The sequence below is a fragment of the Zootermopsis nevadensis genome, unplaced genomic scaffold (assembly GCF_977971745.1).
Source record: "Zootermopsis nevadensis isolate Lab colony 2312 unplaced genomic scaffold, Znev_1.0 Znev_ptg000015l, whole genome shotgun sequence".
NCBI lineage: Eukaryota > Metazoa > Arthropoda > Insecta > Blattodea > Termopsidae > Zootermopsis > Zootermopsis nevadensis.
In genome coordinates this window covers 3714177-3741583 of record NW_028259147.1, presented here as the reverse complement: position 1 = coordinate 3741583, position 27407 = coordinate 3714177, and the positions used below count along the sequence as shown (strand labels likewise).

The following is a 27407-nucleotide window of genomic DNA, read 5'->3' as shown; positions in this document are numbered from 1 at the left end:
TTTGAAATAAGGAAATGTTTACTTTTCCGATATCGTGGCCGCTGGGAGCGGGGGGTGGGGGTGGAGAAACAAACTCTTTGTCAGTAGTCCTGGCGCTTATGTAAAAGACTCAGCATCTGAGATCAACCCATCAAAGGTCAGTGGTAATTGTGTGTCCCATCTGCTCTTCATTTAATAGTTATTGGTTTTGTATAATTTGCTGTGTAAATAACGATTAATTGCTTAAACAAAGTAAACTAGTTGATCTTTGTAATGTTGAAGTTCTGTGTTTTCTTTGCGGTACGGACTGAATTCTTGAGTATTATTTAGACGAGATTCAGGTCCACAGATTAAATTCAGAACCAAACAGGTGAGTAGGTGCAAACGAGTTAAACTAATTGAATAAAAGATTTTTGACACGTGGCTTAGATGGAAACGAGAAACGCCAACAGAATTTTGGTGCGAAACCGCATACAAAATGTCCACATTGTTTATCAGGTCGTGTAATGTCTCTGTGTCAAGTGTAGAAGATATATAGCATCAAAAGGCGATATTAAGTAATATTATAGAGAAATTGGTGTTACGTAATTAAAAGCCTCTGGATCTTGCAAAGTTATCGTCAAAGTTTTTGCCTATTCAACAACTTATTTGTTGATCATTTTGTTAAAATGCTTCTCACTTTGCAAGTTCATTTGTTTATTCATTTGTAATGTTACTTAATTAACAAACTATTCATCCAGTTAACTTGTTAGTTACGTAATCATTAGCCAGTTAGTTACGTAATGACATGGAAATTAGCAAGTGAAATTGATTAACATGGTAATGAATTAGTAAATTAGTTACATGGTAAGTTGCTTAAGTTTTGTTTAGTTAATTAGCTGGTTATTGATTGTTGTGTATCGAGTTAATCAATTAATTAGAAATGTTATTATATATTTCGTAAATTAGTAAAATAGCCTTTTGCTCATTTAGACAGTTAGCAAGTCGTATTTTGAAGGTTGAATTAGCATCAGTAAGGGGACACTACAATCTGTCAGTTCGGCTGTACAGCTGATCTCCCAGCACAATGCAAAGATCTACAATGCGTCAGGCCATCACAACACAACAAAGGCTGCTGTGTTGTGTTTGTGTCTGTGTCAGCAACAGTAGACACGCCATTTTCAGCGCAGTGATTTACCATAGCTGCTCCTTGCAACATTCAAAACTTCTGCTGTCTCTGACGACTAGACATCATCTCGAGTGTTACGTGTTTAAAGCGGTTAAGAAAGTGAGGGAATATAGCGCACCAGCGGCATGTTAAAATTCGCTTTTAGACTTGAAAAAATATCACAAAAACTATGGTATCTAGTACATAGTTGTGATACTTCATTTTAATTAACTGCCCTGTAAGTAGCTCAGATTATGTAGCGTTGGATAGTAGGCTGATTAATAAAGAATGAATTTAACAGAATATAAAAGAGACGGTGGTTGCCAAATTTAAGATATTTCGGCCTGGAGCGATTGAGGAGTTCCAAGAAAATTGACACTTAGGGCGGTATCGCATTACGATGCCATGGCAGCGACACCAACAGCGATGCCATGGCGTCCAGCTGCCAGAAAAAGACGCCAGACAAGCTGCCAGCTTTCGACGCCAGTCGAGCGAACAGATGGATCAACATTATGAGATCACGAAATGATAGAAACACTTCTTAGCTAATTCTTTCTTTTCTACTGTAAATAAATCTCCTCCAAATATTTCCACAAGTTCTTCCCAGTTTCTTTTTTTCAAGTCCCGGTTTGCGTATTCAATAGCAGATGAATAGTGATGGTCGGGACTGAATTTCAATTATCAATCTTTCGGTGTCGAAATTGTCCGTGTTTGAAAGAAACAGAAATACACACAAGCACATTAACGCACGGACGTCAATGGACTGGCCAGACTGTCATGTGATGTTGATTTGGCCTTGGCCGTGGCAGCGATGCCAAGTTGGAAGCGCTGCCAGACGGATGCCAGGTGCGATATATGACTACTAAATTAATGCATTGAGTTTGGCCGAGTTGCTGGCAGCTGCGCCATGGCCTCCCGTTGGCATCCTAGTGTGATACCGCCCATAGGAGAGTCTGTTCTCGGTACGAAATTTGAACTCGGGCCGGCCTTAAGCAGTTATGCTAGCCAACGAATTGTGACCTTTATTTTCAACAAGATCGGGGTAGCCCACTAACATTTTCCATTTTCGTTATGTGCTACTTTGCGTATATGTTGGTAGGGTTTTTGACATTTCAGATATTGGCCCTGCAGCCATACATATTTTTTTGTATTTCGTTGGGTAGACACTGCATCGGAATCAAGTTTCAAGCAAAATTTTATGATTTTAATTGTGTCTTTATTTTAGGTTATCTTCGAATATTTTCTATAATGAATCAGTTTTTAGAAAGCCCATAATACATCACAGCTTCACGTAAAGTAGGAGCTTTCTTTTGCTGCATTTACCAGATAAAAGTAGTCGTTACGTCATAACGAACTCGTTTAAATTATTTCCGTCGTTTTAGAAATGAATGAAGCTTACAAACATTTTCTCCCTATTATACGTTCCTGTTATATATTTTGTGGATGGGGCACATAATGTGCTTTCATTATGAAACGCCGAACGTAGAATTTGATTTGAGAGCCAAAGAATTCATTGAAGGTGTTGCCGTGTCGGTGTTCGTTCTTATAATTATTTTAGAAAGAAACTGCCTTTCACAGATGAGATGATACGTATGTGATGTAAGGTTCTGAAAAAGAGAGTTGAAACTTCTGAAGCGAGGGAACTTGTACAACTATGGCGATAAAGAAATGAGATTATACGTCAATAAAGCATGGACTCTGAACGGGAGAGGCTGTAGACACACGCTGTCAGTCGAGATGAGACTTCTCAGAGGCACCGAGAGGAAAACTTTGAAAGATAAAGAAGGAATGTGGACATAAGAGAAACTTCTGGAAATGGAGACAGTATCAATAATAAAAGTTTATCCAACGGAAGAATGGATTAAACATGTTGAGTGTTAAAGTTAGTCACATTGAACACGAAGAAGTTGAATTGAACGATCAGGAAAATTGTAGATGGACGTTAAAGGTATCTTCCTAGTTTATCCAACGGTATCAACAGCGCAGGAGTAAGGGTTGATTATAAATTGCGAAAGACGTCAAATGAAGTGGTCGTAGTCCATCTTAACACCGTTTGGATAAATTTCCTGAATAAAATTACATAAAATGCGTCACAAAAAATAATCTGGACCAAGATAATGGCAGGGGATCGAAATCCGACGTTTTTACTCACTTGAAGTTCTTCACGCACTGTGATAGCACTGATACAAAAGGCCGAAGGAAATCTTTATATGAAGCATAAACGTAGCTGAGTGACTTCAGAAGGTTTGCTGTCGTTAATAAGTACGATCAATTTAAGAATCTTTATGGAATGGGTACCCAAATGTCAGTAACGTGTAGCTGTAATAAGTGGAATTTTATTGAACTGTACAAATATTCTGTGGGCAAAACTGCTAATTATTTAATAAAGTTACCACTGTGCTTTAAAGAGTTAATCCACTCATCCACTCATCCTCTTATCCAGTCCACCTTTCTCTCGAAGTAAAACTCGAACCTGCTTGCTGATTATTTTTTTCTAGCACAAACATGGCGCCAGTGGTTTTCTAATTGTTATTAAGCTTAAGTTCCTTTGCGCCGGCGCCTTGTCAGATTAATTACACTGCAGTCTGAAGACTTTAAGCCTCACGTAAGGCGATAATGTGAAGATACACGTAGCGTGTTCTTCATAGTACTGATTATAATTGAAGCACCAAGCCCACGTCCTGACGTACAGTATCCACTGTATAAGAAACTCTTTTTATTCAGCTATCGTCCAATCTCCTCTAAAAACACTGATATTGAAAGTTATTTTAACAGATAGTTTAGTTATACGACTGTGAAGAACGGGCGCGAATTACAAGTGTTTGAAAACCAAATACTTAGGAAAGTATTTGGGTCTATTTATTTATTTATTTAGTGTTCTGTCTGACGACAGGTCCATATGAACAGGATCCTTCCATCCTTTTCTCGGACTGGGACCTGTTCATATACGTTCTTGGCAGATGATCCAGAAGTGGTTTGCCATTGCCTTCTTCTGTGTGTGAATGGAGTAATTGTTGGGATGCCACGGAGGAAAACTCCGTGTTGCCTAGACCACGGCCTTGCCCAACACAAGTTATAAATTCGGGCACCGCCGGGAATCGAACCCGAGACCCCAGGAGTACAAGGCCAGCGTTCTAACCGCTAGACCACCTCATCTTATTATTATTAGTGTTCTGTCTGACGACAGGTCCATATGAACAGGATCCTTCCATCCTTTTCTCGGACTGGGACCTGTTCATATACGTTCTTGGCAGATGATCCAGAAGTGGTTTGCCATTGCCTTCTTCTGTGTGTGAATGGAGTAATTGTTGGGATGCCACGGAGAAACCGGGGAAGCCCCCGGAGGAAAACTCCGTGTTGCCTAGACCACGGCCTTGCTTAATTGTATATATCGAAGAACTTGATGAATTACACAGGTCTCGTAGTATTTTAAGTGTAGTGAAATAAAGGCGGGGTGTTCTATGGAATGTACTTGAATATATTATATGTATTTTGTTGTAATTGTGTAGTGTAGGGACCACTGCCACCGGGTTCAAACCCAATTGCAGTAAATAAATAATAATAGACAAGTGGCGTTATGACGCTCGGCGTCGATTTTCCAACTTAGTGTTAAAAGGCATCCCGTTACTCCCCGATGCTAAATATGATATTGTGGGGGTTCGCGACGCTCAACCTCATTTTCTAGAGTATGCAAATTGCATCCTGAATCTTACTGCAGTCATTTTGGCGTATTTTTGTAGGTGTCGCCGTGATTAGCGCGGTTTTTCTACGTAGTGTCCGGTTGCATTTCAAGTTTCTCTGGTGCCAAATATCGAGTTCTGTTGATGGCGTCCTGACGAATGACGTCGCGACGGTCGTCAGTTTTTCAACTTCGTCTTTGGAATCCCAAGGGCAACCTGTTCTAAGCGTGGCGTCGGTGTCTGTCTGTCCCAGATATTTATGCTGGCGGCGACGTCGCAATTTTCGGTGTCGGCTTTTCAGAGTCGGTTTCGTGTCATCCAGAAACTCACTTGCTGTGATTGTGTCGTCTCTTAAAATCTTCGCGATGACAGGCATGGGGACCAACGACCTTCTCGAATCTGGGCAAAAAAATGCCTTGTTCAGGCGTCGCGACATAAGCCTGTTTATACCTATGGATCGTCTGTAGTAAACATGGCGTCGCGTCGCTTGGCGTAGCTTGTCCAGCGTAATGTCTGTCACCCCGTAGTTCACCTGATATCTATATGGCGTTTTTGGCGTCGTCGCTACGAGTGACTACACGACGCTAGGCGTCCTGTTATTATGTTTTTGGTGGCACATCCTTCATTTATCTGTTCCGTATGTGTCGTCTTGGGTCGGCGTCCTTTTCCAGCATCGATTTCAGTGACATTCTGAGACTCACTTGCGCAAAATTATTCCACAAGAAGCCATTTAATATATTTTTTAACGCCCAACAGTTTTATCATTATTATTGTGTTTCCTAGCATTGAGACGCTGAGTGTCCATTGACTTATTTGCTGTTATTTATAGAGTTCGCTAGTATTAATAATGATGTAGGCTGGAGGATTAAGTAAACGTTCAAAATTTAATAACAGAAGTAACCAAACTTTGTAACATTAATTTTTATTCATTTTGTTTTTAGTCTGTTACCGAAATCCCTAGAGCGCAATTTTGGCTCATCCACTGTCAGTTTGATAAATGGATAAGTTTCCCGAATCTGCCGGAATTTCTCAAGTACTGGGCTCATGTAATTAGGCTTCTGTGGCCATACACATGTCGCTGTGTGAGTAAACACGGATATACTTTGATCTGTTAGGAAGCCACTTAGGACAGTGATGGATGACGGCTATGAAACTATGTAGTGTCCTCCTTAGAGGGCAATGGAACTCATTTGGTGCAAATAAATTACCTGCAGAACCGAGTTTATTCTGTCCTGCACAGCCGTGTCAGTAGGGTACATGGCTTCAGGCTTGACGATAAGGGTTCGATACCCAGCAAGGTAGTAGGGTTGTTTATTTTAGCAGATACCTCTAGATCGGCCCTTGACACATTTAGACACCAATTCGATCCGAGATTGGGGAACTCTTCCCGTGAATAAGGCGGTTAGAACGTGAAGTTGATAAAAAATTAAGCGAGTTTAAGAATGCGTGAAAGAATACTAACGCTTTAAAGCTAAAGTCTAAATAATACGAGGCTCGTCCACAAAGTAAGTTTCCCTGGGGCCGTTCACAGAAACAAAACACAATTTCATGGAAATATTTATTGCAACAGATACAGCAAGTGTCCAGCTATTTTTCAACATATTCGCCACCGGAATTGAGACATTGGTCATACCGTGGGACCAACTTTTGAATACCTGTGTCGTAGAAGTCTGCCGCCTGGGATTGGAACCACTGTGTGACAACCATCTCCGCCTCTCTGTCATTCTCAAAACGCTGACGCTGACCGGACAGGAATTTCTTGAGGTGTAGGAAAAGATGGAAATCACTGGGAGCGAGGTCCGGGCTGTAGGGTGAATGATTAAACACCTCCCAGCTGAACTCCTGCAGGAGACTTGCTGTCCGTCGAGCCGTGTGCGGCCTAGCGTTATCACTGACCGCACTTCACAGTCGGCGGGAGCTGGAATAAGAACCTCCATCTTCAACAGCTGCAACGATGCTAATGTGAGAACGCGGAAAGTTCCGTTAGTGCATGCGCCATGCTACGTCATTGCTCTATCACGTACGCACAGTCGCTTCGCGCAATATAAGGTTTGCTAGCTGTGGGACGAGTGGGAAACTTACTTTGAGGACGCGCCTCGTATTTAAGAATTCGGTCCGTACTGCAAAGAAAGCACAAATATTCACCGTCACAAAAATCAGCTGGTTAACATCGTTTAAAGAAATAATCGCTGTTTACAATATCACACAAAACTAACAAATATAAAACGGATATTTATTGATTATTAAAGGTTTTAAAGGGTTTAAGACCAATTCTTATGAGAAATAAAGAATAATAAATTTATTCCTAATTGTCTTTGCATCTTTTCCATTTTCATTCTTTTCCGATGCGAGTTGAACCTTCATGAAAACAGTTTAATATTCGTCATTTTACTTTCTGGTAATTTGTCCTGGAGTATCACTCCAGGACAAATTACAACATATATTGACGTAGCGTTTTAAATACCGGCTTAGAAATATGCGATAAAAGTTTAAATAATCATAATACCGACAAATTATTCTCACAGCAACAGTTCTGTTTACTTTTTGTAGGGATTTTATCTCACTAATTGATCAGCGCGCATTGGTTTTCCTGGGGTGGTTATAACACTAATTAATGATGCAGAGTCGCTTGTACTTTATTCCACAAAAAAAAAAAAAAACCTTTAAAAATGTAAGCAGAAATCCGTTTATGTATTGAACTAAATGTAATCCTTTTTCCGATGGAGAGGAATTCGCGGGTGCAGATAGACGTATTGAGCTCGCCATGGCCACGGGGCGGGATTACACACCAGAGTTACTCGTATTGATTGATGAGCCGTAGATTACACGGTGTATGTAACATCACTTTGTCGGCTGTAAAATTAAACAGCGTTGGCTGTCAGGATGTTTGTAAATATTTATTCGGACGCGGTCGTGGCCCGTTTGATGGTTATATCCGAATATTTTAATTGGAGGACTGAGGAGAACCACGAAATACCCAGGTCAAGACAGCCGGACTCCAGCCAGTGGCCCTAACCAGGGCCTTGTCATCATAGCACAACTGATATTTCTGTTTTCCGATGTAGTCTGTGTACTACCAGAAAAATCATATTATTTATGCCTCCAAATATATATATTTTGCAGAAACTGTAACGCGGCATTGTAATATAATGCTTGCGGTCCCTTGTGTCCGTGACAGACCAGATGGTTTAGGCCCTGTTGAAGTGACATTCCTGTTTACTGTCGATTAAATTCGCCCCTTTAAAAGTAATACATAAATGGTGAGCTGAAGGTGTTGAACATCGCAGAAGAGTGAGTTTGATATCGACAATCGAATACTTATCTAGTACAAACGCTGATGCCTCGTGCCTGACTGAAACCGGAAACGTCATGTGCGAATGTGAGATCTTGTGTTATGTGTTAGGGTCTGCAGGTTAGGTTAGGTTCCGATGGGTGACCGCGGAAGTTAGGGTTTAAACCCCAGGCAATGCTCGGTTGTCCTTCTGGTAACAATCATAATAATCAGTTAGAGCTTGATAACAGGGACGGCGGAATTTTGATTTGCTTGTTAGTGAATGTTGAAGCTGTAATTTAGTGGCCTCCACATTAAAGGGGTAAATTTTGTTCAATTTAAATCGGGAGGGCTGCATAAGAAGCATGCAGTGGAAATTTGGAACTTGGGCACCATCTCAGCGTTTACTAGAAGACGAAGGAAAACCGGTCGCAGGACCTCCAGGATGTACACTGACTACTAGCCAGCAGTCCGGCAAACAGAAGGAAATAGTAGCCCTCTAGGTTTCCCTAACATGAGTGTCATAGGCTTTATTGATAAGTTTTAGTACATTGAATATAATAACGTGTAGATTATCCGTGAGTTTCCTTAATCTTTTTTAGCTGGCTTTTCAGAAACTTGTAAATAATATTTAGTAATCCAGTCCGTACCACAAGAGAACAAAACGCATATATGTAATACGTCAGGTTCTCACAGCGACGAGTATAATGATAGTTGTCTTCTGAGATGTACCATTGCTGTAATCTGGAAGATACAGGTACCCTTGATTATGGAGGCAGTAAGCTTCTCTGAAATGCTGGTCAATGACGTATCTAACAGATTGTAAAGTACAACATCCCAGAAGAAATGCATTATGAATTTTAAATGAGTTTGAGAGAATAATTAAAACTTATCTTCTGTTTTTACATGCTTATGGCCATTTCAAGCGTTGTCCTACATTTATACCGTGTATAGGTTTTCTCAGACCGACGGTGGTCTAGCGGTCAGAACGCTGGCCTTGTAATCCTGGGGTCTCGGGTTCGATTCCCGGCGGTGCCCGAATTTATAACTTGTGTTGGGCAAGGCCGTGGTCTAGGCAACACGGAGTTTTCCTCCGTGGCATCCCAACAATTACTCCATTCACACACAGAAGAAGGCAATGGCAAACCACTTCTGGATCATCTGCCAAGAACGTATATGAACAGGTCCCAGTCCGAGAAAAGGATGGAAGGATCCTGTTCATATGGACCTGTCGTCACACAGAACACTACAAATAAAAAAATAGTTTTTCTAAATTCCTTATTCAAACAAGAGACGATAAGACTGTGCTACTACAGGTCATCGCTATAGAAGACGTCCAAATATTCATGAGCCCAGATTCCACAAGCGATTACTTACCAAGACTGTTAATATAGTGTTATTGTCTCCTCTTAAGCGCTATCGTCTGGAATTTCTCTTAACCTGATCCTTTGCCACATTAAACGCCGCTAGTGTCATCAGAAAAGGAGTGGGTGTCTGACAACGTCGCCACAAACCATGTCGGTTGCTGTCTATTGTCTTCTGCTCATCTCGATGGTTCCACTTTGATCAAATCCTGTTTATGTAATTGGAGAGACCATAATGCTAGGAGACTTGATTAATTCATTTATCGATTGTTTCAATTCCTAAGGTTACCTAATTTTGAATGAGGTACATGTGAAATGAAGGCGAATAGTAAATGGAAAAAGTGATTGTGGCCTGTCTTGGTAGCAAACCGATATTTACTTAAAGGTCTGAGGGTGATTAAGAACGTTTCCTGACCGACGCTCGAAGCCAAGGCTTTCAAAATGCAATTCAAGTGTATTATCGCTAAGCTAACCGCATTTAATTACTGCAGAATAGATCCGAAAGCACTGGACGTCGTCCACAGAATGCAGAGTTGCCCTTATAGGAATATTAGGCAGATGACTGCCTCGTGGGTTATTGCAACGCGTCTGGTAGAAGTTTATCGACGTTTCAGAGGTATCACCTGTAACTTGAGGTTCACATGTATCTGTCAGTTGAGATATTAGAACGCGACCCACGGTTGGTTTCCTTTGATGTTGTATTTGAGCCCGCCGAGGTGCTGGCTGGCATCAAACAAGATAAATAAAAGATGCTTCATATGTCAAGGAAGTCATCCCTTTATACTTTTCTCGGTCGTCTTCTCCTCCCCCTCAGCCCCGCCGCGACATTTTTTGGTCTTTCGAAATCCTGATTGATACGTCAGGAACTAAGTTGATGTTTGTTTTATCAGACATTGGCATGAACGGTTGAAGAGTTCGCCTGGCTCACACTTGTCATTTGACGACTGTGTTTTAGGTACAGAAGCTGTGTAACGTTGAATGACATGCAACGTTGATTCTGATATTCATTTGTACTTTATTTGTGAGTAACAACGTATTTGGAAGATAGATTATAAAAGCAGCAAAGATTATTAGAAGAAACATTTTTTTTGAAGTGTATTCTATTGGGCATCACGCACATAATATATCACGAGAACTACATTGTAGATATACTACACTGTACTACACTATACAGAGTGATCCGCAACAGGATGTCTATGGCTTGATTACGTGATCTTGGGATAATTTTGAGTCGAAAAGTTGAAATAAACATGAGAGCGATCTGCAACGATTTGTCAAGAAAATGACAATGAGCATTTTATTTCGTTTGTAACTTTTATATTATTTCCATTTAGTTTCAGGTTTCGTAGTTGTTGTTTTTATTAAGCTTAGAATGCAATGTAAATTGCATTTTCAGTTACATTATTTACGTGACTCGAAATGGCCACCCTGATTGTCGATACACTATTCATTCTTGTCCGTTGTTTCAAAACCTTCAACAAATTTCTGTCAATTATTTAACTTTTGAGTATAGTTCTAATTCTATAAACTTTTTGGAAATGAAAACATCGTGGAAGTGTTAAATTTAGGCTTAAAAATTGTGCTTTATAAATACAAGTCGATTGAACATGTCAAAAGATGTTAATTTTTTTTTGTTTCCTGAAATCTGTACTGTAATTAGTTTCAGGATGTGAAACTAAACTTTGTTTTCGTTTATTTTCAGACCTCAGAAAAATCATGGTGTCCAGAGATGTATCCATATCTGTTACGAATGTAAGTACAATGTTTTAAATTTCTCTGGCACGTCACTCAAGCTTTTCAACGCAATTGATACTTACAGAGAGTCTGTTTCAGTCTCTAATTCGGTCTAACAAGTTTGAAATAGTTTAAAGGTTTTCCGAAAAATACGTACACGTAATTCTCATTTGACTCGTCACATCCCAGTTCCGCATTAACGACGATGTTTGTGACTATGATAGTAACGCAAAATGCCTCCGTGTAGTTGTAACGAGATGGCGCGGATAAAGTTCGTTGTGCCTAATTTTGCTGTCGATATTTATACTGGTGTTATGTGAGTTGTTCATTATGTGACACCGACTTGATTAAAATTAAGATCACCGTTTCGGAAGGTCTTAACCGCCCGACACTGATGGATTTTTGTGAAATTTCGTGTAGGAATTTACAGTCTGTATGAATGTTATTGCAGTTAGTAAGAAATGTAGTTGAGTTTTGAAGGACTTGAAATTAAACTGCCGTGGCCTGTTTTAGATCATGTCCCAGTATTTGACAGTGGTAACGACGAAAACCCCCAGTCATCGTGGAAAATCTCTGGGCAAAGATTTGAATCGGGTAAACCCCCCCCCTTCCGGAAATAATGTCGGATTCGGTCGTATGACTCTTAGACGTAATAATTTATTTTTGTTCATGAAATATGGACAAAGGGACTCTGTGATCGTTAGATGGCGACTTTGGGCATGGTAGCGAATAATTATTTCTGTGTTTGGAATCGAAGCTTGGCCTTCTAACACCAAGCCAGTCACTTTGATGACCGAGATATTATGGGTTTAAGTTAATGCGTTAAATGTTAAAATCATGGACAGTTTACGTAGTACCATGAGACGTTAGTTAGTTACTTGATAAAATTGTGTTTGGGGCAGACATTGCCATATTGAGTATCTGGGGTTTTGAATGTCGTTAAGCGAAGAATGCCATTTGTTACATCTGCGTCTTCTCTCTGTTGAGGCTGAATGGGGAGAAAGTACACAGGCACTTGATGGAGCAGACAGGAATATCCTGACATGCTTGGCACATAATATCCACTGCAACCCTCGGGCATTTCAGAGTTCCGAGTTTATACAAATCATGTTGAAACTGTGGTTCACAGCTTTGCAGCTACAATGAATAGCAAAAAGTTCGGTGAGGAACTTCATTTTAAATGTTTCCATCTGGCACAAGATCCCCGCTAGCGTAGACTACAGAGGAATCTCAAAATTATAAACACAACCTGGCCAGTTCTGTAAACGTGCAGAAAGTTTCAAACAGATTCTGTAAATACGTTTTTTATCAGTCACCAAAATGTAAATGCCTGAACATTAGCATCGGAACAAGTAGCAAATGTGTTTATATGTTCACGTTTCGCCATGTTGATGTTGCAAAAGTGTGGGAAAGTGTTCTTTAAAAAGTTGCAGTTGTAACTGCATTTTAAAAAAAGGTCCAAATGTCTATTCCAGTTTGAGGTAAACTTGTTCTTAACAATTTTTGGCGTCCTCATTGGCTTCGGTGTTTCTTTATTACTGAATTAAACTTTTTAAAATCATTTCCTGTTCACTTTCTGACAATGAATTCCTCAAATGAGGGTAAGAAAATGAGTTGAAGGAAAGTAGAATTCAAACAGTGAGGGAGGTAAACACAGGAAGTGGCCGAGGTAGGACAGAGAAGTGAGTAGGGTCGTAGTCCCCCCAAAAAATTACTATCCAGTGGGTAGAGGGCGCGGCCGAGACGTGACGCTAACCATTCACTCCATCTAGTTCCTAAGTCAAGAATGAGCAGGATATATACCGCCTCTCCCCGCAAGCAGCATCGTGGTGTGTATCGGAACGGGTTTATTAATATTCAGTTTATAGGCCTATTTGTTTTACTGTTAACATTTATAAGGTAAATTAGAATCAGAAAAAAAACTTAAAAAAAACTGAAGATGATAAATTTTCGAAATAATTTAGCACGTAATATGAGATAAATTGTTATGTAAACTAATGTTAGTGTGTAATTCTTTTTAACAAATTATGAATCTCCTTGTTATGTAATTTTCATTCTGCCCTTGTAACTTGTGCCCTGGCTTTGTTGTCTGACACTCAGAAGCTGACAGTACAATACAACTTCTAAACGGAAGCTCTGCGTGGGTTTGTTTCTTCTCAGAAATTATCTCGAACAGTGCGTGACCTTTAGGAACAAAAGACTGCAGTGTGGCGTGACCGAGTCACCTGGAACGGCAAATTCAGTGGAACTTACTTATTTTATACTCATACTGGAAAACATTTTATCTCTGAAATACTTCAGATAAATGTCTTACTTTTTCTTAATGAGATTATATTTCGTCATGTACTGATTTTCTGTACGATGAGCAGTTTTATTTTGTAGAAAAATTAGAGTGGAAGGGTTGATCATTAAAAACAGCACTGGACTGTTCATGACGAAAATTTCTATGAAAGGGGCAGAATTATAGCACAAAGATTATTTAAATAGCATCACGAAAGAAAGAGGTATGACAGAATGGAGGAATAAGTCCGTTCGTTCTTGGTCTTGGTGTTGGATGGAGGTGAGTGGTTAGCTCCATGCCCCAACCGCGTTTCCCCTGAGGAATGAACCCCGATACCCATGGGGCAAGTGGCTGGGTGGGTCCCGAAGCTGGCGTGGGCTCCGAAACACCTTCCTCATGTCTGGAATCGAACCGCTGTCGTCAGTCACAACTGACTGACCTATCCCACATCTTCATTATGTAGCTTTAGAAAATTTCTCTTAGAGCACATTTCTTTTGAAAAGTATAACGAAACAAATACAAATTAAAATATGTGCTTATCTTTGCTTCATTACGAAAGCTACGAAGAGTTAACACGTAAACATCTGTTTTGCCGCGTTGTGTACGTGGTAGGCCATGGATGAGTAAACAGTCTTTTGTTTGAGCGCGTTGTTTCCACAATGCAGGGTATAAAAATTAAAATTAAGTGATGTTGTGTTCAAAATGAAACTATTATTTACCTTTCTTTAATTAAAAAATACGGTTTAATACAATGTAATCACAGATGTGATCTTATTTTGAGATTGTAATAGCATTGAGGTTATAATACTGTGTTGCATTGTGTAGAAGTTTATGTACACATAGTAGGCCACGGATGAATGATCACGTAGTCATAAATCCCATAAGGCCCATAATCCCTTAATAGCGTTACCAAGGCAATGGCTATAACAACACACACGTTCATAAATGTTATCCCATAATGGTCAAAATTCCTTAATAGCGAGTAATCAGTAACCAAGATACAAACATCTGCTTATGTGGATAGAAGTAAATTTCCCTTGCGTCATCCTCCATCTTGGGTCCAAATATTTTTGTTTTCGCATTATACTCAGGCACTTGTAATTAACCAGTGTTGTTATCCCAGAGTAAGAAGCCGTGTTACACGATCATACAACGGGCAAAATTATCGTTGTATTTTCCGCCATGTTTAATGTTGTGTAACGTAGACAGGGGTAACAGGATTTCTTCATATAGCAGCATTTGACTTGCACGTTACTGTCTCTCGACCCACGAGTAGAGAGACATTCATTGTCTTGACAGCAAAACAAAGCTTTTTTTTTTTTGGGGGGGGGGGTAATCGTCTTTGTCGACAGTCAGTAAAGGGGAGTCAGCATCTCGTGTGAAACTTTGTTTGACGTTTCCGGTAAGCGTCACGGCTTGTCGCTTTCAACTTTTGTTCCGAGGCGAAATCATCATCATCATCATCATCATCTCTGCGTACATTGATAACCGCGGAATAAAATTCTGATTCAAATTTTCATGCAAATCTGCTTCAGCGTTAGGTTGCTGTAATCCCCTTCCCAGTATTCTATCTGTACATTTCCGATTTACCGCTACAAATTACTGCCCGTTATCCGATCATATATACCGGGTCATGCAGAAATTCCCGGTAATTTGTGCATTAATATTTCTGGCTTCATTACAACATATTATTATTCTGTGATGTCATTTTTTGGTCTTCTGAGTTGTTACGTCGTGCAGTCGTGTAATTTTTTTGTTACCAACGTTTGCCAGGATCTTTGATAATCATCGACAAGACCCTGAAGATGGAACCGATACACTTATCCTATTAATTAGTATCCACTTACAAGACTACACGGTGTCTAAGCCCAGATGATGACAGTCTACATATTCTCTCCTTTTGAACATCAGATCTCAGATTCGAATGGGCCTACAAAATCAAGACAGTTTCTGATGTTTCCGAACTCAGTTTTTGTAATAGTCATAAAAAAAACCTTAATAAATGCCAGAGTTGTAGCCTATAACATGGAAATGAATTGTTTATAGAATTAAAAGGGAATATTTATTTCTGGCAGGATTTCTGCCTTGTGTTTTTATGGCTGAACATGTTTAAACGTTTTTAGTTATTAATCTGCCACATGTAATATCTCAGAATTATAAATTTAAACTGTATACTAAAACAGAATGTTGTCTCAAAACAGTTCTAACCTGACTCACGTAGTGTTCCCGTATTACAAATTTAGAACGCTGCGTTTGGGAGCACATGTTGAAATTTGTGGTCATATTTTGTTTGATATGACAAGAACTTTTAAATCATTTTTATGACTAGAGTTTAAACAATGAACGTGTTAATATTTGAAAGCAACAGCTGTGACCATCAGACGTCGAATGGCACAGGAAATCATTATTAATTCCGCAGGGACATTCTTCCCGCAAATGACAGCAACAAATAGAATTGATAGATGTTTCAGTGACTAATAGAAGTATTAAAATTTCCTTTTTTCTCCCAGGGGGTCTTAACACTTTGTAAATCGACCTGTAACTCGAGTAGCAATGGAGTTAGGCTACTGATCCTTACATGCTAATATATACAGAAATTCGTCTAAAGGGCGAAGCCCGTATAAATATTTACAATTTCTGTACCCACCGAATCTCCAATTTAAGGAAAAATCTCTCTATATTACTGAAGCCACATGAAACTAATAACGACGCGTATTGGAAACAATGCCAAGTCACTGAATATTAAATAAGGTATTAAACATAATTACAGCTACCTTAAAAAAATCTTTAAAAGTTTAAAGATTTCAGCGATGCTTACAGTTTCATATTTGCCCTTAATATATAATTATTGTGTGACCCTTGACAAGGAAAAGAAAACCTTGTTTAACTAGTTTTAATTCAGAGCATACTCTTTAACAATACGACAATAATTTTATCTTTACCTTTGAATTTCTACAAGTAGAATAATATTATACCATCGGTCTTCCTTTATGCCATCTTGGTGAACTGCGTTATGTGAGTTTGTATTGTACATTTACATAAAAATGTCTCATTTTCGTAAGTAACTTGTTACAAATTATGGTTTCAAACAGGTTAGTGCTGTAGACAAAATTCCCTTTAACATTTATGTCTTTCGTAAGTCGTAATGATGGTATGCCTGAGTGAAAATAGTGTTGTTGTTGTTGTTGTTGTTAGTAGTAGTAAATCTTGAAAATTTATGTATTGTTAGGTCCTGTCATTTGCTATAAATACCATTTCCATCCGGACTTTGGAAGCAACTTTGACGACCTCATCACTGTATAACAATAAAATCAGCATTCATTTTCTTTATTGTTTGCCAACAACAAAGAGTCTTTGACAGACAAATACTAATAAACATATAAATAATTATAATGTTTGCGAAGAGGATACGTAGAAGGCAGAAAATATTGAATAATAATTCAATTCATTTGGATTGAATTATTATTCAATAATAATAATAATAATTCAATTCTATTCTATTCAATTCAATTAATAATAATAATAATAATAATAATAATAATAATGAAAGTGTTTGAGGTGATGTAAATTTTACTGAGTTGCCATTAGATAGCAGAATTCAATAGTGAAATTTGTCAACTCGACTAGTAAATTGAATTCTGAAAATGTAGTCGATTTGCTTATGTGTGTGTGGAAAGTAGCTTAAGTCATTGTTTAATTTCGTCCTGTTCTGTGCAACTGCTGCAGCCGCCTTGTTTTCCCAGTCCATCCCGTAACCCCCGCTGTGTCCTGAGCTGGTCCAGGAAATTAAGAGCGTTGGTTGCTTGTTTTATTGGTAGTTTGTCTTCGCCACTAAGAGATGTCACTGCCTATATTGGGGAGAAGGCGGAAATTCATCAAGTTGCAATGGCTTCGGCATGGAATGAGATGAGACACAGTGAAATTAATTACCACAGAAAGGGGGCTCAGAAGGCAATATACAGCAGGGATTCGGATTCGAATCTTGGCTAGGCAAATTTTTGCGATAAGTTAGTAAGTCTTTCCTTCCCGTCCCTTTCTGTTTCACCCTGCATTTTGCTGTCGTTCGGTTCGATAACTGTTGTCGTAACATCTGCTTTCGAAAACACGTAAGATCGGTGTTTGGTATGAAACAGTAACTTTGTCAGTTGATTAATATGGTTGTGAAAAATAATAAAAAAAATTCTCACTAGAATTTTTGGTCTGATGATTTGACCTGATGACGGAGGCAGCAAGGACCTCTGAAATGTTGGTAAACTTGTACCAGACTACAGACTACAAAGCGATACATTTTCCTATATTAAAATACTAGTGTAAAAAACATAACAATTGATAGTTAAAATTGTCACTCCTTCGACGGCTGGACCCCACGCCCCGCCCCCATTCTTTGTATAAACAATTAAGATTCTAGTTATGTAAATGTCTCTGGTCACCTGAGTGTTCATTTAAATTTATCGTTTCTCATCTCATCTTATCTTTGTTATTTCTATAAGGCAAGGAACAGAATTTCGCGTCTGAGAAAAGGGCATTTGAGCAAAACAGAGATAGTCTGCAGTACTGCCCGGTTCTGTTAATATTTTGCCTTGTTTCATTTAACTGCGCGACACCATATTGTACAGGCGATATGACGTCGGATGAAATCAAATTAAGTATGATGAAATGGGGATGGCATTGTAGGAAGCGGCCATAAGCTGTTTTAATACAGAATCTCAGAATTTTCTTTTATGTACCGAGCAGAAAATAACGAAATAAACTTAGGATGGCTTACCCCGGGCAAACCTCTAACCCGGGATGTCCGGAATATGAGGCATAAATCTGAGCGGTAGCTCACGAAGTGATTTTCTGTTTCATTTCCATCAGCGTCTATTTCTGCTTCCTGTTTCATCCCACGGCAGAGCTTCTGTCCACTTGTTGCGCCTTTATCTGTTGGACAGCGACAAGTGCTGTTCTCTACATCCTCCGTAGTCACTTCAAGGCATTCGGTTTGAATCCTAATGGGGACCTTGAAATTCTTTATGCTTATATATTTCGATAGTATCTTCAGATAGGCCACGGCAGCTTCTTAATCCTTTCCATGTTACGAACGATATATCTCGTTAATGAAAACCGCTTATTCCTGCTTTGAATAAATTCGGTGCCTAAAGTGAATGTGAAATCTTCTGCGAGCTCTTAACAATTCGCATATTTTTAACAGTATAAATTATGTTGCCAAAGAAACTCTGAAACGTAAAATTAAATTCTCATTAAATCATACTTAATCCGGGGAGAGTTATTAGCCGCGGTTGATTGTTTTGAAGTACCTGGGTTGAAATCTCTTCTCATAGGTCGGCTATCACGACTAAAAATTTTCGTGGTTTTCCTCAGCCCCTGCAGACAATTGGTGGTATAATAGCCCAAATCAGCTTCCTTCGACATCGTCTCCAGTTGTTTATTCACCTAATTTTTGGATTTATTGAGATCGTCGATAAATAAACAAAAATAAATAACGATCATGAGCAGTAATAATATTTATAGTTGACACACTACAGTTCAGTGTCTTTGGAATTTGTACTTCAAGCTGAAAGTATTGCTCAAGAACCCCAGAACTCCCAAAATACAGTTGAAATGGTGATCGACTATGGCAGGAGTCGATCTGAGGCCACTGTAGCATCTCTTATCCATAGACCGCTGACTGCTTGGACCTCGCGTCTAGTGTGAATCGAATAGTGATTAAAAAGTCTGCGCTGAAGATGCCGAGTCAGCTGTATCAGGAGCCAAAGCAGTTTTAACCGAGAGGGAACGAATTGGCGCGTTTGTAATTGAATCAGAATTCGTCTGTGTTTCGACATGGAGCAGGCCTGTAACCACACGAGAATTGTGTGCACAATTTAATTATTATCGCGACGCGATATCGCACTGTGATTGGATAAACGGGAGAAGGGGAATTGAGGGTTGTATTTTATCAGTGAAACAGTGACTGTGTATGGTTCCAGCAATCTGAGTCGCTCGGCTCGAATCTTTACCTAATTTTAGACTACGGAATTTTACCTCAAGTGAACAAAAAGTAAGCAGTCAGCAAACTGACTGATCGCTGACTGTTTTGTGGTCATAGATCTTGAGGCTTCAGTGTCACATTATCAAATCCAGTGTACTGGCACGATTCTAAGACATCTGAATTCAATTCAGAGTCGATTTCTGTAAGATCGATTTTAATTTAACCCGATATCGACCATACTGGCTGCTTGCTGAATGTGTCTCGACAAATATTCAGTCTGGCAACCTTGATTTTAGTTTAATTGGTTAAATTTAAGGGCTGTATTTCTTGAGAATCTGCTTGATTTTTTGTTCTTTGCCCGTAGAGAGGTTCTGGTGGACATTTACATATTTCATTCAGTTTAATTAATTTCAAGATTAAAATTTACTTAATAATTTAATATGTTTTGTGTGTATTTGGCTAAGTGAATCTATCCAAATAAAGAAACTGTGTTAAATAAAATTTGTAGGTACCCACGAAATAGAAATGTCTTGTTCTACACAATACACAATGGAATCGAGAATCGACTATAATAAATATACAGAATTTCAGTTATGGCCTTGTGGATTGCGACACTATTTGGTCCTGCAGATGGTTACCAAGTTTCCTCCGAAACCTAGGTGTCACAGCCCAGCTAAATTACATTCGATAACTCAGCGCTACCGCAAAAACATAGAATCTAAAAAAAGTATTAATTTTAAACAGTCTAAAGCTTTGCCCTAGCTCTTATAATCGCCTCTCAGGCAGTGAAAGTAATTTATATCTTCAATTAAAATTCAACCCTTTAAAGAGTCTAAGTGGAATTATATGTCCCACTTGGTTAAATAATCATTAACTTCGAATTTTGTATTTAAGGGTTTTGTATGATTCTCAGAATAAAGAGGGATTCCATTTGATGTTTGTAATGGTGTTGTGTCGTGTTTTCGTCTTCAAAGGGTTAAATCTTTTCCCGCTTTTGTTAGAATGAAGATGTAACATGAATTTGATGGTACCGATTTGGCTAAGAACAACTACAGGTTTTTGTTCACGTGGAATCTGTAGCTATAGGAAATAAATATTGAACGAATTTTATTACTAAATAGAGTCTCATTCACGGGCCTTAACTGCAGTAATTTTGCGGTTTACCGTTTATTAAAACCAATAAACTCATTCGATTGAATTCAGAGTGTAAAATCCGCTCATATACGCGATTCGGGTCGTATAGCAATTTGAATAATGGCTGTTTAATTTTTGTGACTTGGAAACATCTGCATTGTGGCCACAGAACTGTTAGATATTCCAAATGGCCCCATTAATTCAAATGCTTCGATCCAGGGCAGTTAGTGGCTTTAACATTACGCCCTTCTGCTTCTGTATGAGCCCTTAACCCTTTGAAGACGAAGATAAAAGAGAAAGTGGGGGGCAGATATAGACACTGCATTTAACATAGGTCATAAATTACATTTACGAATGTTCCCAGGCATTGCCAGCTCGTCCTTATGGTAATGGTAGGTATAGCATTTGGAAGTGGGAAGGTAAAATGAAGAAAAATGAGGACAGTTGAGAAGCTGACTGCGTTCGTGCACAATTTTGAATCTCGTTATTAGCCTTAGGAGGGTCGCATTTGTTGAAATTTTGATGTTGACATGGGGAGTCACTTTAAACCTTTAAAGCCGAAAAGAGAGAGATGGGGTTAGAAGGATAGCAGAAGAGTAGAAACAAAGAGAATATTGTGGGGGAGAAGTAAGACAAACTTTGTTTCTGGTGGGGAGAAGAGAATCTTCTAGTTAGAAGGTTCCCAGGCAATGCCCGTGGGACACTTTAAGCTCGTCTAAATAATATTTAATAACTCTGTCCTTACCGCAAAGAAAACACAACCCTTCACCATAACCGGGATCAGTTGGTTAACTCAGTTTAAGGAAATGATTGCTGTTTCATACGAAACGCGTAAATACAAAATAGACATTTACTGATCGTTGAAGTAGGTGGGATGTATAATTACCATTGGGCTTTAAAGTGTTGAAGTCCGGTGGCAACTATATACACCAACTGCTTTCTCCGTTTTGCTCACAGAATTCTCTCTCTCTCTCTCTCTCTCCTTTTCTTCATTATCTATTAACCTGAGCATTTTTTTTATCAAAACTAAAGAATCAAAGATTTACATGTTCGGTATTCAAGCAAGAAATAATGCCTTGATAAACATAGTTGATTTTTATGAAGAGGTGAAATATTTTATTGTTTAACATTAATTTCACACCCTCTTCCTTCGTGTACTTTAAGGTCTTAAGACTAGAGAATTTCCGGAGCGTTCTCTTTTGTTTCTTCTGACGTCACATCAAAACTAGATTACAGAGTTCTGGCCACAACGCTTTCCTGATGAAATGGTCGTAGGAAGTTACAGCTGGCTTTGTCGGACGCGAGCTGGAAGGGGAAGAGGTTCTAGAGATGACAGTGAAATAATTGTGTGTACAGGTTGTCGCATAAAGATGTATATACACTATAATACGGGATAATAACCTGTGTGTTTATCTTTTTGGGACACCCTGTATGTGTGTACTGTGTGCAAATACCTCGATTAGAAAACTTTCTCTTGTAGTTTAAACTGTAAGAGTGCAAAGGTGTACCCTGCTTTGCGATTATGCATACGTTATTGCGTTCAATTTTAATTTATTACTGGTAATGGAAAATTGCTGTAACAAAGATAATACATGACACCAAAAATATGCTGCGAAACAGGTGACGTGTTACACTGTAATGTGTTTCATTTTGGAGTATGGATATCAGTGATATCTTTATTTTATTTCATGAACAAGTTGTTTGTGCAACAAAACGTTTTTAGCAAAATGAAAAATATTGTTTTTTATCTCCTTTTGAGGCAGGTTTTATGTTGTTCGGATACGAACCAAGATAAAATTGGCTGTACCAATTTTAGCATTAGATCCCTGCCCTTAAGCTCTCGATTTAATCGAAGTAGGTCTTATAGTTTCGGTGATGAAACGTGGAAAGACAGACAGACAGACACGATCCCTATGTAATGATTTAGTTTTATGCACTTCGTGCAAAGAACACGCGATAAATATGAAGCCATAATCCATATTCTCGATGCAAATAATTAATTATTTCGTGGCCCTCATGGTTTGTACTTGGAGGGTTACCGGTTCGACTCTTCTGCGGAGTGACTGGCTCGTATTATTAAACGCTGTCTTGCATGTAAAAGTGTTGAATTGTTCTGACATTACGCCCATAATTTCATGTTTTGTGGGTTCAGATTTAAATTGAAAGTTACAGAGTGTACCAGAGCAGCACTGGGTGGAAAAAAACCTCCCTTCTGCTTCTTCAGAATAATTTACATAACTTAATGAAATATGGAATTTTCGTGAGAATGTCTAAAAGCCTGACAGCCGAAGCTTTTGAAAAGTGTCGTGGCCTGACCAGGTGGTTGTTGTGTATTTGCTCCGTAGCTCGCGTGACGTCAGTAGCAACTTGTGGGTCGCGCGCATCAGTTGGCCCGGCGCGGCTTAATCGTTTTTATTGCGGGTGGAGGAATCTTGGAGAATCCAGCTGCGTCGAAGACCGGAAGCATGTCGCGCACCCGCTGGCCGGAAGTCGTTACCACGTCGAACACCCTGCGGACAAGCAGAACGGCGACTTTAACGTTAATATTAGATAGGTCAGCCACTGATGGCCTGTCGCACACATGAACGAATAAAGCTGAGACGACGTCTGTCTTATGGGTTCTAAGACCTCGTAGTCCTGTAGGTAGACGAGTGTTTAGAAGGTGCGAGAATGAAACTATTCCAGTTATACGTACTTGGAGCAGAATATTTCTCCGAAAAGCTGAGATGTACCATCACGTCAGTACGACGCCATAAACAAGAATTCCAATATAAATATCTTCACGGCTGCGAGAACGTCAGATCTCATATAAGTAAAGTTGTGTTTCTGTTTATCTGTAAAAACACTTATTTCATTTCCACACTTTTATTGAATGTATTTCAAGTAAAGGGCAAATTCTTAAGACCGACAGAATAAAAAAAGATGGTCTTCACAATTTGTCCTGTTTACCTGATATTGTTAGATTGACTGAATGTGGATGATTCAGTTGGGCGGGACATGTAGCATGCTTTGGCAACAAGAAATGAGCACAGAAGTTATGTTTTAAAACCTAAAAGCTGAGAACACGTAGGAAATTAAAGCGCGAATGAAGAGATAACATTAACGAATCGTGTATAAATCGAAGCAGGCGTTCTTTAGAGAAGTCACGTTGAGGGGACGCTGGGTGTCTCGTCAGCTGTAGAGCCAGTCGACTCACCTGTTGCCCAAGACGGACTTCCTCCCGCTGGTGCGTACCGCCGACGTGGACACAGCGGCTTCTGTGGGGAAGAACGTGGCGCCGTAGAAGTCCAGTCCATTCTGGAGCAGAATGTTGTATTCTTCCAGTGAGGCGAGAGTCACTCTGACCAGCGGAGGTGGCGGGACGATGACCGGTAACCCCCCACTCGTCTTGTCGGCTGCTAGGAGGTCATAAATACTTTGTGATGACATGATCTCGACTCAGCTACGTCAAGATTGGGTCCAGATTTAAGTCCGTATATTCATCGAGTTGTGAGTTCGTTATTTATATTAAATAAAGGACCGTGTGCACAACAAATAAATATGCGAATGTATTATCCAAAAACTCACCTGCGTGTTGATGGCTGTCTTTTGGGATGTTTCGTCGTGTACTCTGGTAGATGTAAGTCGAAGTTTCGGATATGTTTGCTGCCTCCATCATCAGGGTCATCATCGCCCTGATTATGGAGACAGCAAGTACCTGTGAACCGTCGGTATACTTCTGCCAGACTGTGGAACCCATCCAACCTCTTATCCATTGTGTACCGATGAATTTTATCACCGAATGTAAAGTTACCAGACCATTAATCTCGGTGTTCATCCCCTTATATTACATAATGTGTAGCGCGTAGCCTCGATTCTCCCCGTGGGCTTTGATGTCGTGGTGTATAGTCAGAGAATGATCTTCACTTCCGACTAACCTGTACCTGGATTGGCTGAATTAGATTTTTCGATGGTGGTAGAGCCTGTTCCTGACGGTCCTCCTATCCCTGTGTCCTTAGGAAGTCTGATAACCTCGACTACAGAGTTAAACTTGTACATGGAGTGTCTGATATCCTCTTCTGGAATGTCTTCTGGGATCTCCAGTGCAAACACTGTAAAGGTCTTCTGCGGTCGACACGGGATAGGAACCTGGAAGCAATCGTCATGCCTCATTGTGGGCTTAATGTCTTTCATAGTACAGTGCGTTCATTCATAAAGTTGAACGTGACTGTCGCTTTCCGGTCACTTCACCGATTTGGTTTTTAAACTGGGATCCATTTGGCTAGAAAATCTTATGGGGAGGATTAGACCCGAGACAGTATCAAAATGTGTCTTGTGGAAAGGAGAAGATGGAACATAATATTAAAATATATCCTTGAGGAATAGAGGAGATTTGATCAAATTTTAGTGTTCATGATGAACCTTCGAGTTCCATTATCACAGAGACACGGAATTTGTTGAATATCTACATATTGATTGATTGTGTCATTTATCAGTGAGTTCTTTTTTTAAGTCAGCTACCCAATTCATGTATCGGTTAGTTTACTTGTCAGTATATTAATTGTGTTGGAAAACTGAAAGATGCTGAATGTATATTCTCTGTTTTAACTAGTCATTCTGCGGGACAACTGGTATTCCGTTGGCAAGCTTTAAATACCTCATGAGATGATAAAATGTCTTGTATATAACAAATACTTTTCCTCCTACGTGTCCGTTGGAATCCTCTGCCAGAAGGTGCTACTTGTGAGACCAGTAATATGAATGGAGTTGAACAGTTTTGTGCAATGATAATAATAAATACCGATAAAAATTTTAGTATTTAGTTAAATCCGGCTGAACTATCGCAGGTCAGATCGGGTACCTGTCGAGACTGCCTCGTAATATCAAGCCTGCATTCAGCCTAGGATTATAAAATCCAGAAATGTTTACGTCCTGCAATGACTCTTGTTTTGAGTAATTATAGTGTAGTCTGAGCTCCAAACACTGTGCGTATCCAATTCTATTTTCCTTTTTCCGTTCTAATAATACCGTCTCACGTCTATGTATTCCAACTGGGCTCTTCCCTCTAGGCTTTCCGACCAAAATTTTGTGCGCATTTCTCATCGTACCAATGCGCGCTACATGTCCCCGCCCCCGCTATCGCTGTCACGATCTGATCATCTAGTGTGAAGATTACAAATTATGGACCCTTTTTATGCAATTTCTTCTGAGTTATCCTGTCACTTCGCCCCGCTCAGGCCATGTTCTCAAACACACTCAGTTCCAGTTGGTTTATTGTGTTCCTAGAAGTAAATGTCGTTATGTTGTTCTGTTGAGAGGTCATAAGGCTTTTATTGTGGGTTGCGGGAAATATGAGTTGAGCATCCCCTGAGAATTAACTTCTGTTAGGGCAGCGGCATCTAGAGGAAAGAAATCCTTATAACTGGCACCAGAAGTGCGGGAATTGTGCTGCGTCGAACGAAATCATATTTCAGACGTGCGAACAAACTCTGGGAGTACTTGAGCCCCCTTTGTCCAACACAAAATGGCGAATTGTCAAGGACGATATCAAACATAAAAATTAATTCTGAGCTATTAAACTTTTTTTTTTACGTGACGTCTGATGATCTACCTTTAAATTATATATTTTTTCTCTCCCAGGGCTCTTTTATATGATGATCTCTGTTTATAAAACATTCTGTCTGCATGGTGTGAATTTAACGAAGTGCAAAGTAAAATAATTCACGAATCCGTACGGCGTGGTACATTTTATGTGTTTAACACATGCATTAAATGCACATCTTGGCCAAGACAGTACGCAAAACACGCATTTTGAAAACGAGGTACTCACCTTTTTGTAGAACCTCGCGTTCGTCACCTTATGGAAGCCCTTCTTGAACACAGCTTGGTAATCCTCTGGGTGCGAGAACTTGAACAGGATGCCTGTGGCCGTCTTGGTGAGGGAGAACTGACCCTTAAAGTTCATCTTCTCGCAGATACTGCTGGCTTTCTCCATACTGAGTTCGTGACTCGGCGTCAACAAAAAGGCGCCCTTGGTTAGAAAGTTGTCTGTGTCCGAGAGCTCGGAATCCGACCCGTCGTGGTCAGTGCCTGCCAGGTCAGCGGCCGCCTTCAACAGCTGTTCCCCCCACGTGGCGTCAGGCTGGTTCAGCCGGATCATCTTCCCGGTTTCTCCCGTCGTTTCGTGTTTGTCAGCGGCATCTGAGGACGCGCCTCCGATAGAGGACATTTTTGTAGCCACGAAGTTCTCGCCTATTCTCGCCCGTTTACAGGAAGGGATATGACGTCTTATATATGTGAGACGGGGAGTGATCAGGCAGACGGTAGCTTAATGTATGGATATAAGAGTGGAACGGTAATTGTGAATATGAGTCACTTCAAGGAAGAACTAAGTGATCAACGCAGACATGATTGTGGAGGAACGCCTAGCACCATCAGACTTGGAGGCGTGTCGGTGGCTCTGGTAATTTCGTTGTTGCCTGCAAGAACAATCCTTCATTTGCTTAATCGGGTTCAATGTTAAAGACGAATTACCTTGTTTGTCAACGCTGTCACTGTAATTTAATAATATCGGTTGAATGAAACCATTACTGTTACCTTCGTAAATTATGAGTTAAAGAGACTCTTTCTTTTCAACAGTGCAAATCGTGGGTTACCAAGGAAATGCACAAAATAAATATTTTGTGTTTTCGTTAAAAACGAACTCAGCATTATGAAGGAATTTTAAATTTGTCATTTTCTTATTCTTGGCTTTTAAATCTGCATGTATTGAATAAAAAGTTGGGGGCAGTCGACAAAGGGTCGTCCTCCGGCTTCGGGTTAGGCGGGGTGGGTGATGACGAATACCATAAATCCAAAATAATACGA

General features: G+C 39.7%; 1 protein-coding gene and 1 long non-coding RNA gene across 5 annotated transcripts in view; one reads left to right on the top strand and one right to left on the bottom strand.

Moving 5' to 3' along the window:
• LOC110840298 (uncharacterized) overlaps nt 1-27407 on the top strand; it is a 346592-nt gene that overhangs the window by 192548 nt on the left and 126637 nt on the right. The window contains exon 6 of the long non-coding RNA XR_015535196.1: nt 11144-11193. This is a non-coding gene — a long non-coding RNA (uncharacterized LOC110840298). The remainder of the gene's footprint in view (nt 1-11143; nt 11194-27407) is intronic.
• On the bottom strand, nt 21651-26821 carry LOC110840297 (uncharacterized). 4 transcript variants are annotated; one of them, XM_022085224.2, is made up of 4 exons: nt 26371-26821; nt 24479-24689; nt 23758-23959; nt 21651-23071 (listed from the first exon to the last, which is right to left on the bottom strand). In XM_022085224.2, the coding sequence occupies exons 1-4, from the start codon at nt 26767-26769 to the stop codon at nt 22945-22947; spliced, it is 939 nt and encodes a 312-aa protein (XP_021940916.1). In that variant the 5' UTR covers nt 26770-26821; the 3' UTR covers nt 21651-22944. The 4 variants fall into 4 exon arrangements, with proteins under 4 accessions (XP_021940916.1, XP_021940917.1, XP_021940919.1 ...); XM_022085225.2 differs by having other exon boundaries at nt 23758-23956; XM_022085227.2 differs by having other exon boundaries at nt 23758-23956; nt 24485-24689.

What these genes read in the sequence shown, in the direction of transcription:
- LOC110840297 (XM_022085224.2), bottom strand. Translation starts at nt 26,769, where the DNA reads ATGTCCTCTATCGGAGGCGCGTCCTCAGATGCCGCTGACAAACACGAA. An exon ending in ACGCGAGGTTCTACAAAAAG is followed by an intron (nt 24,690 to 26,370) that starts GTGAGTACCTCG and finishes GATTGCTTCCAG; the next exon opens with GTTCCTATCCCGTGTCGACC. An exon ending in AAGTCCGTCTTGGGCAACAG is followed by an intron (nt 23,072 to 23,757) that starts GTGAGTCGACTG and finishes GCTTGTCCGCAG; the next exon opens with GGTGTTCGACGTGGTAACGA.